The sequence below is a fragment of the Neophocaena asiaeorientalis genome, unplaced genomic scaffold, assembly GCF_003031525.2.
Source record: "Neophocaena asiaeorientalis asiaeorientalis breed wild unplaced genomic scaffold, Neophocaena_asiaeorientalis_V1.1 scaffold155, whole genome shotgun sequence".
NCBI classification, from domain to species: domain Eukaryota; kingdom Metazoa; phylum Chordata; class Mammalia; order Artiodactyla; family Phocoenidae; genus Neophocaena; species Neophocaena asiaeorientalis.
Window position 1 is genome coordinate 7152237 of NW_020173040.1, and position 15143 is coordinate 7167379.

General features: G+C 39.9%; 1 protein-coding gene across 1 annotated transcript in view; it reads right to left on the minus strand.

The window, feature by feature from the left end:
• The window catches only part of ADAMTSL3 (ADAMTS like 3), a 358752-nt gene that overhangs the window by 137006 nt on the left and 206603 nt on the right, over positions 1-15143 (minus strand). Inside the window, 4 exon segments of the mRNA XM_024742722.1 lie at positions 2346-2550; positions 3243-3293; positions 4407-4545; positions 7603-7714. Of these exon segments, the coding sequence (XP_024598490.1) occupies positions 2346-2550; positions 3243-3293; positions 4407-4545; positions 7603-7714 (507 nt within the window).

Genomic DNA, 15143 nt, shown 5'->3' on the forward strand with positions numbered 1-15143 from the left:
AATTAAAAAGTGGCGTGTACTCGGGACTTCCCCAGTGGCACAGTGGTTAAGAATCCACCTGCCAATGCAGGGGACACAGGCTCGAGCCCTGGTCGGGGAAGATCCCACATGCCAAAATGTGAGTTCAAGGGGAAAATAATGCAAAACATTCAAATTATTCAAGAGCTTGTTCATATGTTTTTTAAAAATGGAAGATGGCAAGGATTGAAACCATCATGGCATTTACATTCTACTGGACATATTTTTTTTAATGATATAACACTTTTATTTTAAAATGTCAGCCTTCGAGACGTGTTAGAAATGACATTCTTTGATTTTTTTTAATTTAAACTTGTGATAAAAATTTTAGATGTCAACCTAAATATATATGAAGGGGTATGTAATTTTCCAAACTTCTTTTGGCATGTGAACAAAAAAGGATGGATAACTACTGCCCTTTATTAAGTACAAATGAAGCAGTAGGGGGTGATGATTTTGAGCCAGGGATATCAGAAAAGGACTGTGATGAGATAGCATCTGTAAACTGGGGCTGGAAGCGGGCCTTTCACCCAGAAAACTCACTTATCTCTACTCTTAAAGTTTCAGTTCAAGTGCTTCCTCCTTTCGGAAGCCTGCTCGGACACCTTCAGGTAGAGTGAATCACCCCACCTCTGTGTGCCGGCCATACAGGACATCATACAGCTCACTGCAGCGTCACACTGCATCACAGCTGTTCATTTGCGTATATGGTGTCTGCAACTGGATTATGAGCTTTTGGTGGGGGGGTAGAAGCAGGTTTTATTTACTCCCTAGGATGGCAGCTGGCACACTCAATAAATAAATAGATAAATGCATGTGTGTGTTGAACTAAATATGTAGGGATCACTCAAAAGAGCTAAAGAAACATGAGTCAATTACGTCTCACCCCCTAGCAAATTAAAAGTTTAAGTTTAAAATATTAAATACCAATACCTGCAATTTTTTGACTAATCCAACTGCACTTCATTGGCTCTAGAGGTTTACTTGCTCATCTCCCTAGAGAGGAAACTAAGCTTATCTAACACGAGGCCTTGTTATACCTCTGTGATGTTGCCCTTTTCTCTTTTCCCACCACCTGACACCTCAATGGCTTCCAAATAGGCTGCCTGCCTCTGGTCTTTCCCAGCATCAGTCTATTGTCTCAATTACTTAAAATATATTACATTTATTTTCTTCAACAAAAATAGCGAAGCTTCTTAGTAACCACCAGACTAAGAACATACCTCTAATGTCAGTTTTATCATCTCCATCTGAATTTTCCAATTCTTTTTTTTTTTTTAATTTATTTTTGGCTGCATTGGGTCTTGGTTGCTGCGCTCAGGCTTTCTCTAGTTGCGGCAAGCAGGGGCTACTCTTCGTTGCAGTGCGCGGGCTTCTCATTGCGGTGGCTTCTCTTGTTGTGGCTCCCGGGCTCTAGAGCGCAGGCTCAGTAGTTGTGGCACACGGGCTTAGTTGCTCCACGGCATGTGGGATCTCCCCAGACCAGGGATCGAACCTGTGTCCCCTGCATTGGCAGGCGGATTCTTAATCACTGTACAACCAGGGAAGCCCCAATCTTCCAATCCTTAGTAACACAGGTTCTCTCTTTAATCCAGATGAATTAGGGTCTTTTTCAACATCTAGTCATTCTGTGTCATTTCTGCCTTTGCTCAGCCGTCTTGGCTTGGCCCTACCTCACAGTGATGTCTTCACTAGGCTCTCGTTTGGTTAAATCTTAAAGATGGGTCAAGCACTACAAGGGCAACAAAGACTTCCCGATCAACTCTGCTCCAATGCCTGTTCCGTTCAGATGTATCATGGTTCTTAATTAATTGTTCTTACCTGCGTTGATGCCTGCAATGTTCTCTCTTACACTGTCCTCCAACTGGCTCTTCCCAAGCTCTTTGGGAGTAGGAACTCTGTTCATATACAACTTCTGCCTCCCCCAAGTTGCCCAGTACAGTGTTGGGAGCATAGCAAATAATCATTCAAATCTGAGATTGAATTAAAAAGTGGCGTGTACTCGGGACTTCCCCAGTGGCACAGTGGTTAAGAATCCACCTGCCAATGCAGGGGACACAGGCTCGAGCCCTGGTCGGGGAAGATCCCACATGCCGCGGAGCAACTAAGCCCGTGCGCCACAACTACTGAGCCTGCACTCTGGAACCCCGCGCCTAGAGCCTGTGTTCTGCAACAAGAGAAGCCACCGCAATGAGAAGCCCACGCACTGCAACAAAGGGTAGCCCCCGCTCGCTGCAACTAGAGAAAGCCCACACACAGCAACCAAGACCCAATGCAGCCTAAAATTAATAAATTTCTAAAAAAATTGGCGTGTACTCAAATCTTACCTGAGACCACTCCATGGCAACCCACTTGGGACAGTCGAACAGATTGCAGGTCTGCATAACCTTGGGTTTAGGCGCATACATGCACTTCCATTCTTCCACTTGCAGTATCTCTCCATGCATGGACTCCTCCACACACACGAAGCTCCGTCTTTGAATCCCACCTCCACAGGACACCGAACACGCAGTCCAAGGATTATGTTCCCAGCTCAAAAGCAAACAAACAAAAACACATTATTCATTTGTTGCTTGTTTCAAGTTTGCAAAGTTGATTGCAAAAAGTACAGCCTTGGGATAACAGTTGTGGTTCAGTTGAAAGAGCACAGAATTGGAACCTTAAGACTTTAATCTTAACTGCTGCACACAATCTGCAGTCACAAGGTACTTAACTCCTTTGACCCGAAGGTTATTGTCAAATGGGAGTAAGACACCTGCCCTCATGTATTACCACAACAGGGCCATTATGAGAATCAAATAAATTAAACTATAGAGTGTGAAAGCATCTTCAAACAGTCTCTAAACTATAAAACACCAATGGACAACACTACTAGGGAATCATAGAATCTCAAAGTCGGAAAGAACCATCCTAGTCATCTAGGTATAAAAGGGAATGCAAATTTCTGATCAGTTGCAATGCTTGAGGTCCCTCTATAATACCCAGTTATCAAGATACGCTTGACATCTCCAGTGACAGAGAACATCACCCTCTGAGCCAGCCTATTCCATATAATTCTTAGAAAGATCTTTCTTATTACGGACTTGAAGTCTGTGTTCCCTTATCTCTCTGTGAAAGGTCTAATAACTGCCCCTCTTACATTTTAGCCTATTGCTACAGATACTACAGTTCCTTGCAAATTATTAGAGCATATTACAGAAAGAAAAAGGAAACCTGTAACTCACCGAGGGAGAGGTTGGAAGTGGTCATAGGGCATGATCTCTTTAAATCCATCGCTACAAATGAAATCATTGTGAGAATATAATTTCTAATCAAGTAACGCATTTATTAATTTGACTAGTACAGGTGTGATATCCCGAAAGACAGAGTTCTTTCAAATTAAAAACTAAATATGCCGAGTGTTATGAACCATTTCCCCCCAAATTCAGCCACGATCTCCTTAATTTTTAGGAAAATCTCTGACACACAACATCCCCAATTCTATATGAAAATGTAGAAAATGGAAGTAGTAATATGTATTCATCAAAGGAAAGAGTTTCTCTTAATTTAGATAAATCTATTTATTCCCTTTTATCATCTTAGCAGGTTAGTCTGATAAAATATATTAACACACTGTCATATTAGCAGGATCTTTAGAAAACCATTTTGTTTCACAGAATTTGCCTTTTGAAAAGGCCTCTATTAATAATTACATACACCTGGGATTACCGGACATGCACTGCTTCGTGATAGGAAATGAAATCCACTGAGAATGCTTCCTTTTCCACTTGCACTTCTGCCTTAGCCAGCTGGCAGATAAGTGGGGGATTCTGGGACTTGACAGTATGCTGTTATTTTAAGATACTGTAGTAAAGCCAGGAAACTTCCCCAGACAATCCAAGTCATCAGGTACTAAATTATGCAGCAGGATAGTTTATGCATAGCTTTACTGCTCTGGCATTAAAACTCTTCACTTCCCTGCACCGTGCATTATTTATACTGAACTTAATGTGTACACTTCAAAAGTCAAAACGTGGTGATCGGTGACCCAGTTTAAAGAGCTAAAATGGTCAGTTACTGATATTTACAGCTGTCGGATGGACTAGACACTGTACTTGGATGAAGAGAACGTTCATGCTGTATGTGCAGGAGATGCTCAAAGAGGTTCATTATAAACAGTCAAAGATCACAGCACATGGACACATAGGCCGCAAGAGAGAACTAGACTGAGTAAGCTGTGAGCCTAATTCCTACTGACCACGGTTATAAATGTGAAGACAGGTACCCGCCACCAGTGTACGTTCAAGGTCACGCCATGGCAATGTGTTGCCTGGCAACGGTGGATCAGTCACAGCTGCAGTTGATTTGTTTCTTTTTAAAGGAAAAAGGGTATGGGCAGTTATGCAAACCTTGATGGGCAAGGATCCATGCTGCATTCCTTCAGTTTTGGTTTTGGTTTCACATTCTCAGGGTAGTAATGGCAATAATGGTCAGGAACCACCCTCTTCAACCGGATATCCACACATTCAGCAGAATTGAGCTGATACCCTAAAGCAGCAGAACAAGAAAGTCTGAAGATCGCATCCGTTTGGGGTTTACTTGGCAAAGTTATCACTTGCCACACACTTTTTTATTCCTCTTTAAGAAACTTAACTCAGTGGTTCTCAACCCTGGGTGTGTAACAGAACCACTTGGGAGGCTTTTATTACACCAACGCCCAGGTCCCTTCCTGGTCCAATTAAATCAGAAGCACTGTAGCCAAGAAATCAGCATTTCCACTGGTCCAAGTGGAAGGAGTGGGTGCTTTCTGTTGCCATGATTGCGTTGAGACCGAAGAAATAAAGTTGTTCCTTTATCCCCAGGCTGCGGGGTAGTAGAAGCAGCAGATCCCCACTGCTTAATCCCAAGGGGGTGTAAGGCTCTTTAGCCAAAGCACCTATAGAGAGCTAACAATTGGATTGAGTGCTATCTTCAGTTTCCCAAACTACTTTAGGTTTAGAGTTGTTGTGGGGAGCGAATAAGATCATGTGCGTCAAAGCTCTGTTAAAAATGTAAATCTCTAGACAGATGCTAGGTGATATGGTACAGCAGCAGCAGCAAAAAAAAGACTTTTTAAAAAAGACTCTCAGGTTCTTCTAAGATGACTAACGTGTGTGGCCAAGATGGAGAATGACTACTTGAACTCATTGTGTTACTCTTAGCACTTATAACTAAAAGTTACAATAGACGCCTTTGAAAATGTTTGGAGCTCAGGTACAGAAGGTAGTTATTCATTGTCACGTCTCCTCATCCTGGCACCGTGCAAGGCTCTCTTGTTTCCGTATACTTTCTCTTCTCCCATCACCACTCCCATTACAATCCCCCAGAGACATCTATTTATTGTTTATATGTCCTTAACTATACATCTGTCTTATGTAATTTTGTTTTGTGTGTATCTGTTTTGACTAAATTAATGATACTGTGTTCTAAGTCCTGTTCTGTTTTCTACTTTTCTCACTCAACATTACATTTCTGAGAACTACCCTTGTACTGTTGCTTCTTTCTTTTTTATAATATTCCGTTGCTTGTACATTTTACTTATTTCCTGTCCTGGGGTACCTAGGGGTACCTCTGATGACAATGAACTTTCTAACTGGGAAAATAAGCATTGTCTATACAGAGAGGAACAAAACCCTCCCCGCCTACATCTGCCTCTGCCTCATAAACCTTCAAAGAAGAAGGAATGAAGACTTATTCCTGATTCTATTAAATTCAATTTGTACAGTCTCTGAGGAAAGTGAACATTCCACAAGGATGAGTGCTATAGACTTAAAAAACAGCTCACAAAATGATGCTTCTAACTTCCTGAAAGATTTGATTCCAGGTTTCCTGTCACTACATAAGTGTCATGTTAAGTTTTTAAAAAAGTAATTTTTCAAAACCAGAATGAGCTCTTCACCAAAAAAACACCCACAAAAAAAACAAACAAAAAAACCCCCAAAGTTAAGTTCTCAGCCTCAGCCAACTGGTCTAAAGTTCTAAAAATACATTTAAAGGCCCAATTGCTGAGAGGAATCTGATTTTATAAACCAATAGACAGCTTTCTACAAGTCAAGGCTTAAATGTAAGCTGAGTGTAGAAGAACAGACTGGTATGCATTATAAAAAGCAAGGTCAAAACCACAGGAACGAAAATCCAAATGGAGTCAATAAAGTATTACTTGGGTGCCAATATCTGCTAGAAAGTCTGCAATATCAGATGACAGTGGCAATCTCGGTACTTTCTCCAAACTAATCTCAAGTATCCCACATAGATGATTGCAGACAAGACCAGGAAAGTCCATCCAAATACCTTGGAGACCAGCGAGCTAATTTTCCTGATTACACCAAAAACCCTGAAATGCCACTTAACACAAATCATGTAGATTTGATTACTAACATAATTGAATTTTGGTAATGCTTTCCTTGTGGGTTTTATGGGTATGTTTTTATTTTTCCCCAAGACAATAAGAGAATGAGATTACAGCTCCTTGAGTTAAAGAAAAAAATCTTTGCTCTAAATGGAAACATATTTCTAGGAGGAGACAAGGAGCATACAGGTGTTTATAATTTGGGGAGAGACAATTAATTTTCCTCTTTAATTTTGTAGCAGTACAGAGATATCTAAAAGAGAAAGAAATAAGGCAGACTGCCTTCCTACATTATGAACAAATGTATTGAAATTCTGCCAGTGTATAGAAAGTGGCAGGATATTGGGGGACCCCCAAAAGGAGCCTAAAATGTTCCTTCTGTCCTTACAGCCAACGCTATCTTTGGTGGACAGTCACACAGCCAGGAGCTTCCACTGAAGGTTCCAGCAGGACTGATCGTGTCTTTCCTTGGGCACCAGCTACGAGAAACATCTATTCTCCTCCCAAGAACTGAACCAACTGAACTAATAAGCTTAGTCCCATTACACATGTCCCTCGCAGAACGGAAAGCTTCTCTTTTAACTTAGGTGTCCAAATGAGAACGTCTCTCTGTGTGTGAGAGCTAGGGAATAAATTAAAAAGAAAGAGACATTTGTTTTTCTGATGGGTAAGAATTAAAAATCCCCCCTATCTCTTGGCTTTTATTTTGGAGTCCATGAGAGACATGCAAACATGTTTCCAGCTCTTTGCCCAAAGTAAAGGGTGTTTTCTACATCCAGTTTTCACCTATGTTCAAGAATAAAGCAAATGCACATTCATTAAAACCACTGCATTCCAGGCCACTGAGTAAGATGCTGTGTGGTTACACATCTCTAATTACCACGCTACTTTTTTTTTAACATCTTTATTGAGTATAATTGTTTTACAATGTTGTGTTAGTTTCTTCTGGATAACAAAGTGAGTCAGCTACACATAGACATATATCCCCATATCCCCTCCCTCTTGCCTCTCCCTCCCTCCCACCCTCCCCCTACCCCACCCCTCTAGGTGGTCACAAAGCACCGAGCTGATCTCCCTGTGCTACGCTGCTGCTTCCCACTAGCTATCTACTTTACATTTGATAGTACCACGCTAACTTTAAACTCAGCTTCAAAAAAGCAAACGTGTCATTTCTAACTCTGAGCTCTAAATATTCATGAACAAAGTCTGTGCCTCACCTCCTCCACATGTCACAGTGCAGGGAAAGAAGTCAGTTTGTCTCCACTGATGACTGATTGGCTGGTAAAAGAAGAACTGGACCACGCTGTCCTTGGCCGCAGTGTACCTGGTCTGGATGGAGACAACTTTGATAACATATTCGCATGCAAGGAGCTAGTGCCTTCCACATCTTTCAACATCAGGTGAACACAAGTCACCTACGTAGACAAACACATCTATCACAATAAACTCTGGTACATGAAGATTCCCAGAATTTTAAGATGTGACAGCATTTCGATTAGATTTGTCATAAATGGGATCTCAGAAGATCTTTGACCAATCTCCTTGGAGTCATTTTTCCAGATAATTCTATGCCTGTGAACGAGTTCACAAAAATGTAGGTGCATTTTTCGTTTATTTATTTAAGTTTTATTTTTCTTCCCAGTACTTTTAAGTTCCATGAGAACAGGAAATGAGACAGGAAATGTAATCTGGGTTTGCCTACAACATGGCACAAACTGCGACTCTTACATTTATAATAACAACATCTTTAAGCATCTTTAAGCAGATCCTTCCGAAAAATCCTTCTGAAAGCACAACTACAGAAACTCAAATGTACACAAATCCATGGTGTTTGCATAGATTTGCATGGTGTTTGCCTTTCAGTATCTAATTAAAATAGAGGAGGGGTACCACTGAGAGTGAGCAAGCAGTTATAGACAGATGTAAGCTTACTTTCAGGTTATTTTACTCAGGCAGTAAGTCCTCTCCCTACTTTTTTTCCCCTTCCCTCCTGATTGAACAAATGAGTGAATTGAGGAAAAGTCCCAGAACACAACACAAAGAGAAAAAGAGAGGGAAAACAAAGGTTAAGCTGTGGGAGATTGATCCAGAAATGCCAGCGTCACATGGAGTTCAAGAGAAAGAATAGAAAAAATAATGAAAAGGTGATATTTGATTACATCATTGTTGAGAATTTCCTAGACCTTAAGAAAAACAGAAGTACTCAGTCTAAAAATATTCATAAAGTTCTGAGCAGACATTGTAAAAAATACAACAACAAGGATAAAGAGAAATTCTGAAAGTTATCAGAAAGAAAATAAATGATTCCCTACAAAGGAGTGAGAATCAGAATGGCATCAGACTTCTCACAGACAATAATGGATGCAAGAAAACAAAAGCATGCCTTCAAAGTGATGAGGGACAATAGTTTTTTAATCTAGAATTCTACAACCAAATTATTCATTGCTAATCAATTATCAATTGTTAACTTATACACAATCTATGATCAAATTATCAATCAGTAATCAATGAAATAAAGTTTTTCTCAGACACAAAATGACAGAAACTTTACCACTCAGAACACTAGGAAAAAGAAAAAACTATGAGAGGATATACTGAAAAGGAAGTAATATAAATCCACAAGAAAGTAGTGAGATGCAAGAAGCAGTAATGATGAAATAAATCAGTAAAGCTTATTAGTAAATCTAAATAAGGGTTGACCGAAAAAGAAAACTTTGATGTATTTAATTATAAAATAGTAAAAAGAAATTGTAAAATTATAAAATGGTGAAAAATTCCAGACACGAGATGTGTGTGGAGGGAGGGAGGGGCGGGGTTACAGTGATGGGATGAGGATAGCACAGAAAAGACTTCTAAGTAGTTTTGCTTCTGGCTATGGAAGAACGGTTTGTTTCTGATGAATCCTCCCACTGAGAATAAGTAAAAGTGCTGCATAAAATACTTTTTAATGTATTTGAAGGCATCAGAAAACAACCGTAGTAGTGAGGATGTGCAAGGCCAATATCCCAGACACAAAGGAAGCCCAGACGTGTGAGCATAACATTTGGTACCACCTTTAGTACCACCCTTCTGCTCAAGACATTTTCCATTTTACAAGTGGTGACTGAGCAGCTGAGAAGCTGAGCAGGCCTGTCATCAGACTCAAGTGGCTGAGGCAGCAAAACCTGGAGCTCCAGGCCCGCCAAGGTGAGGAGTGTTGGTAAACAGTCCAGGCTCCCAGCTGGGACCCCAGAAAGCTGTATCCTAGGAATAAGAGTAGACTGGAAAGGACTTCCCTGGTGGCGCAGCAGTTAAGAATCTGCCTGCCAATGCAGGGGACAATGGTTCAAGCCCTGGTCTGGGAAGATCCCATTTGCCACGGAGCAACTAAGTCTGTACACCACAACTACTGAGCCTGTGCTCTAGAGCCCATGAGCCACAACTACTGAGCCCGTGCACCACAACTACTGAAGCCCACGTGCTCTACGGCCCGTGTGCAGCAACTACTGAGCCCACATGCTGCAACTACTGAAGCCTGCATGCCTAGAACCTGTGCTCCACCACAAGATAAGCTACTGCAGTGAGAAGCCCGCACACTGCAATGAAGAGTAGCCCCCACTCACCACAACTAGAGAAAGGCTGTGTGCAGCAATGAAGACCCAACACAGCCAAAAAATACACTGGAAATATTCCAGTTTTCAAAGGGAATGATGCCCAGATTCAAATTATTTCAGTCCCTTGGATGAAGGTGATTAGCTGCTAATCTGTCTTCTAGAAGCAATAATTAATCCAGTCTCAAATGGTATCTATAATCTTTCCTCTACTATATGCAGCAAAACTTTAACCCTAGATATACAACAAAGATAAATTTTAACACCAACCAAAAAGGTGGGAAAATAGACAAATAATCAGAAAAATAGGAAATCCAGATATGGGCATTAACTGATAGAAACTTAAAAATCTAAGTATACCACTACCATTTCCTGTAACTCTGGCCTTGCCTTCATGTCTTGTTTCCCGGCTTGAGGGCCTAGCAACACCTCATTCTATTCCCATGGTCAAAAAACATGTGTTAGCACATAGCTTTCGCCTCAGGCTCTGTTTTTAAGAAAACTTAGACAAAGATACTGTGACTAAAATGTTCAAGAAATTAAATGACAAGATGGAGAATTTCACCAGAAACAAAGAAACTATAACAAAAATAAAATGTGATTGTACAAATAAAAAGCAAAATAATTTAAATAAATCTCTCAATGAATAGACTTAGTAGACTAGACTGGGGTTCAGCAAATATTATCTTAAAGAACCAGATAGTAAAAGTGAGTTTTCAGGCCACGTTATCTCAGCTGCAATTATTCAACTCTGCTGGTGTGGTGCAAAAGCAGCCACAAGTAATATATAAATAAATGAGGGTGGCTGTAAACTCCATTTACAAAGACAGTTGGTCAGCTTGCTGGTCATAATCTGCTGACTTCTGGATTATATACACCTATTCAGAGAATTAGCAAACTGACAGATAAAAAGAAAATGGAAATTAGACATTTGAGATAAAGGTATAATTGTAGTCCCAGAAAAAGAGAACAAAGAGAATAAGATAGAAGCTATATCTGAAGAGGTAATAAATGAGAAAATCTTCCAAAACTGATGATGGATATCAAGCTACAGATCCATGAAGCACCAGGAACCTCAAGCAGAGTTATTAATTATATCAGAGTCAAACTGATGAAAACCAAAAACAAAGAGAAAACACTTGAAAGCAGGCAAAGAAAAAAGACACATTACCTTCTAAGGAACAAAAATAAGACTGAAAGCTGAATTCTCAACAGAATAAATGGAAGCCAGAAGACAATGAAGCAATATCTTCAAAGTGCTGAAAGAAAATAGTTTCACAATGATAAAGAGGTCAAGTCATTAGAAGAGGTAATGATTCTAAATGTGAGTGTACCTAACTACCTAACCTCAAAATATATAATTCAAAAATTGACAAGAAACAGAAAAAGTATAGACAAATGCACCGTCATAGTGGTAGTTTTACCAGGTCTCTTGTGGTAACTAACAGAATAAGCAGACAAAAATCAGTAAGGCTATAATTTTGCATGAAACCATTAATAAATATGACCTAATTGACATATGTAGAACATTGTGCCCAACATCAGAAGACTACATATCATAGTCCTCCAAAATTTGCTACATTCTGAGCCACAAATTAAGTTTTAACAAATTTCAAAACATTAAAATAATATAATGTTATTTGACTATAGTAGAATTAAGGTATAAAATGATGAGATTACTTGAAAATTCCCACATACTTGGATGCTACACTTCTAAATATTCTATAAGTCACTATATCACCACATCATATATATCACTATGGAAATTACAATACCACTTAACTGAATGATGAAGAAAAAGATTTCATATCAAACTCTGTGGAACAAAATCTAAAGCATACTTTGAGAGAAATTTACAGAGTTAAAAGCATATGTTATGGAAAAATTGGATGAAAATCACTGATCTAAACAGCCATCCCCAAAAGTCAGAAAAGGACTTCCCTGGTGGTACAGTGGTTAAGAATCCACCTGCCAATGCAAGGGATTGGCATTGGCAATGCCAATGTTTGATCGCTGGTCCAGGCAGATCCCACATGCCATGGAGCAACTAAGCCCATACGCCACAACTACTGAGCGTGCACTCTAGAGCCTGCAAGCCACAACTACTGAGCCTGCCTGCCACAACTACTGAAGCATGTGCACCTAGAGCCCATGCTTCACAACAAGAGAAGCCACCGCAATGAGAAGCCCACACACTGCAACGAAGAGTAGCCCCCACTCACCACAACTAGAGAAAGCCGGGGTGCAGCAATGAAGACCCCATGCAGCCAAAAATAAATCAATAAGTAAATAAATTTATATAAAAAAAGGTTAGAAGAAGAATAACATATTGAATCCAGAGAAAGTAGAGAGATGGTAACAATAAAGATAAGAGCAAACGTTAATGATATGAGAATGAAACTACTTTAAAGTGGTTTTATAAAGCCAAAAGTGTTTCTGTGAAAAGTCTCATAAAATTGATAGACGTCCAACATGACTGATTAAGGAAAAAAAAGAGTATGGACAAATAATCAAAATTAGGAATGAGAAAGAAGACTCACTACAGATTCTCCACACAATGAAGAAATAAGACAATACTATAAAAAATCTATGCCAATAACTTTCAAAAAGCTAGTTGAAATAGACAAATTCCTTGAAACAAAACTGACACATAAGGGAATAAAACATCTGATTAGTCAAGTAATAGCAATCTCACACAAACTGTTACAGAAAATAAGAACAGAGGAAATACTTCTCAATTTGTTTGATAAACCTAGTGTAAAATTAATACCAAGACCCAAAAAAGACGTTACAGGAAAAAACAACCCCAAAAACAGAAACCTCTCCTGGAAACAAATACCGAAAAAGAATCGTAAATAAAATAATTTAAAATCATTGGGAAAGGGAACAACAGAGGTTCAAGATGGCAGAGTAGAAGGACGTGCGCTCACTCCCTCCTGCGAGAGCATCAGAATCACAACTAACTGCTGAACAGTCATCAACAGGAAGACACTGGAACTCACCAAAAAAGATACCCTACGTCCAAAGACAAAGGAGAAGCCACAGTGAGATGGTAGGAGGGGTGCAATCACAACAAAATCAAATCCCATAACTGCTGGGTGGGTGACTCAAAACTGGAGAATAATTATACCACAGAAGTCCACCCACCAGAGTGAAGGTTCTGAGCCCCATATCAGGCTTCCCAACCTGGGGGTCCAGCAATGGGAGGAGGAATTCCCAGAGAATCAGACTTTGAAGGCTAGTGGGATTTAAGTGCAGGATTTCGACAGGACTGGGGGAAACACAGACTCCACTCTTGGAGGGCATACAATGTAGTGTGTGCACCGGGACCCAGGTAGAAGGAGCAGTGACCCCATAGGAAACTGAACCAAACCTACCTGCTGGTGTTGGAGGTTCTCCTGCAGAGGCAGGGGATGGCTGTGGCTCACCACGGGGACAAGAACACTGGCAGCCGAAGTTCTGGGAAGTACTCCTTGGCGTGAACCATCCCGGAGTCCACCATTAGTCACACCAAAGAGCTGTAGCCTCCAGTGCTGGGTCACCTCAGGCCAAACAACCAACAGGGAGGAAACCCAGCACCACCCATCAGCAGACAAGTGGATTATAGTTTTATTGAGCTCTGCCCACCAGAGCAACACCCAGCTCTACCCACTACCAGTCCCTCCCATCAGGAAGCTTGCACAAGCCTCTTAGATAGCCTCATCCACCAGAGGGCAGAGAGCAGAAACAAGAAGAACTACAATCCTGCAGCCTGTAAACGAAAACCACATTCACAGAAAGGCAGACAAAATGAAAAGGCAGAGGGCTATGTACCAGATGAAGGAACAAGATAAAATTCCAGAAAAACAACTAAATCAAGTGGAGATAGGCAACCTTCCAGAAAAAGAATTCAGAATAATGATAGTGAAGATGATCCAGGACCTCAGAAAAAGAATGGAGGCAAAGATCGAGAAGATGCAATAAATATTTAACAAAGACCTAGAAGAATTAAAGAATGAACAAACAGAGATGAACAATACAATAACTGAGATGAAAAAGACACTACAAGGAATCAATAGCAGAATAACTGAGGCAGAAGACCGGATAAGTGACCTGGAAGACAGAATGGTGGAAATCACTGCCACAGAACAGAATAAAGAAAAAAGAATGAAAAGAAATGAAGACAGCCTAAGAGACCTCTGGGACAACATTAAACACACCAACATTCACATTATAGGGGTCCCAGAAGGAGAAGAGAGAAAGGATCCGAGAAAATATTTGAAGAGATTATAGTTGAAAATTCCCTAATATGGGAAAGGAAATAGCCACCCAAGTCCAAGAAGCATAGAGAGTCCCACGCAGGACAAACCCAAGGAGAAACATGCCAAGACACATAGTAATTAAATTGGCAAAAATTAAAGACAAAGAAAAATTATTAAAAGCAGCAAGGGAAAAATGACAAATAACATACAAGGGAACTTGCATAAGGTTAACAGCTGATTTCTCAGCAGAAACTCTACAAGCCAGAAGTGAGTGGCATGATATATTAAAGTGATTAAACGGAAGAATGTACAACCAAGATTACTCTATCTGGCAAGGATCTCATTCAGATTCGATGAAGCTTTACAGACAAGCAAAAGCTAAGAGAATTCAGCACCACCAAACCAGCTCTACAACAAATGCTAAAGGAACTTCTCTAAGTGGGAAACACAAGAGAAGAAAAGGATCTACAAAAAGAAACCCAAACCAATTAAGAAAATGGTAATAGGAACACACATATCAATAATTACCTTAAATGTGAATGGATTAAGTGCTCCAACCAAGAGACACAGGTTCGCTGCATGCATACATAAACATGACCCATATATACGTTGTCTACAAGAGACCCAAGTCACACCTTACGGCCACATACAGACTGAAAATGAGGGGATGGAAAACATATTCCCTGCAAATGGAAATCAAAAGAAAGCTGGAGTAGCAATACTCATCAGATAAAATAGACTTTAAAATAAAGAATGTTATAAGAGACAAGGAAGGACACTACGTAATGATCAAGGGATCAATCCAAGAAGATATATTATAAAATTATATTATAAATTATATTTATATATAATTATATTATAAAAATATATTATAAAATTATAAATATATATGCACCCAACATAGGAGCACCTCAATACATAAGGCAA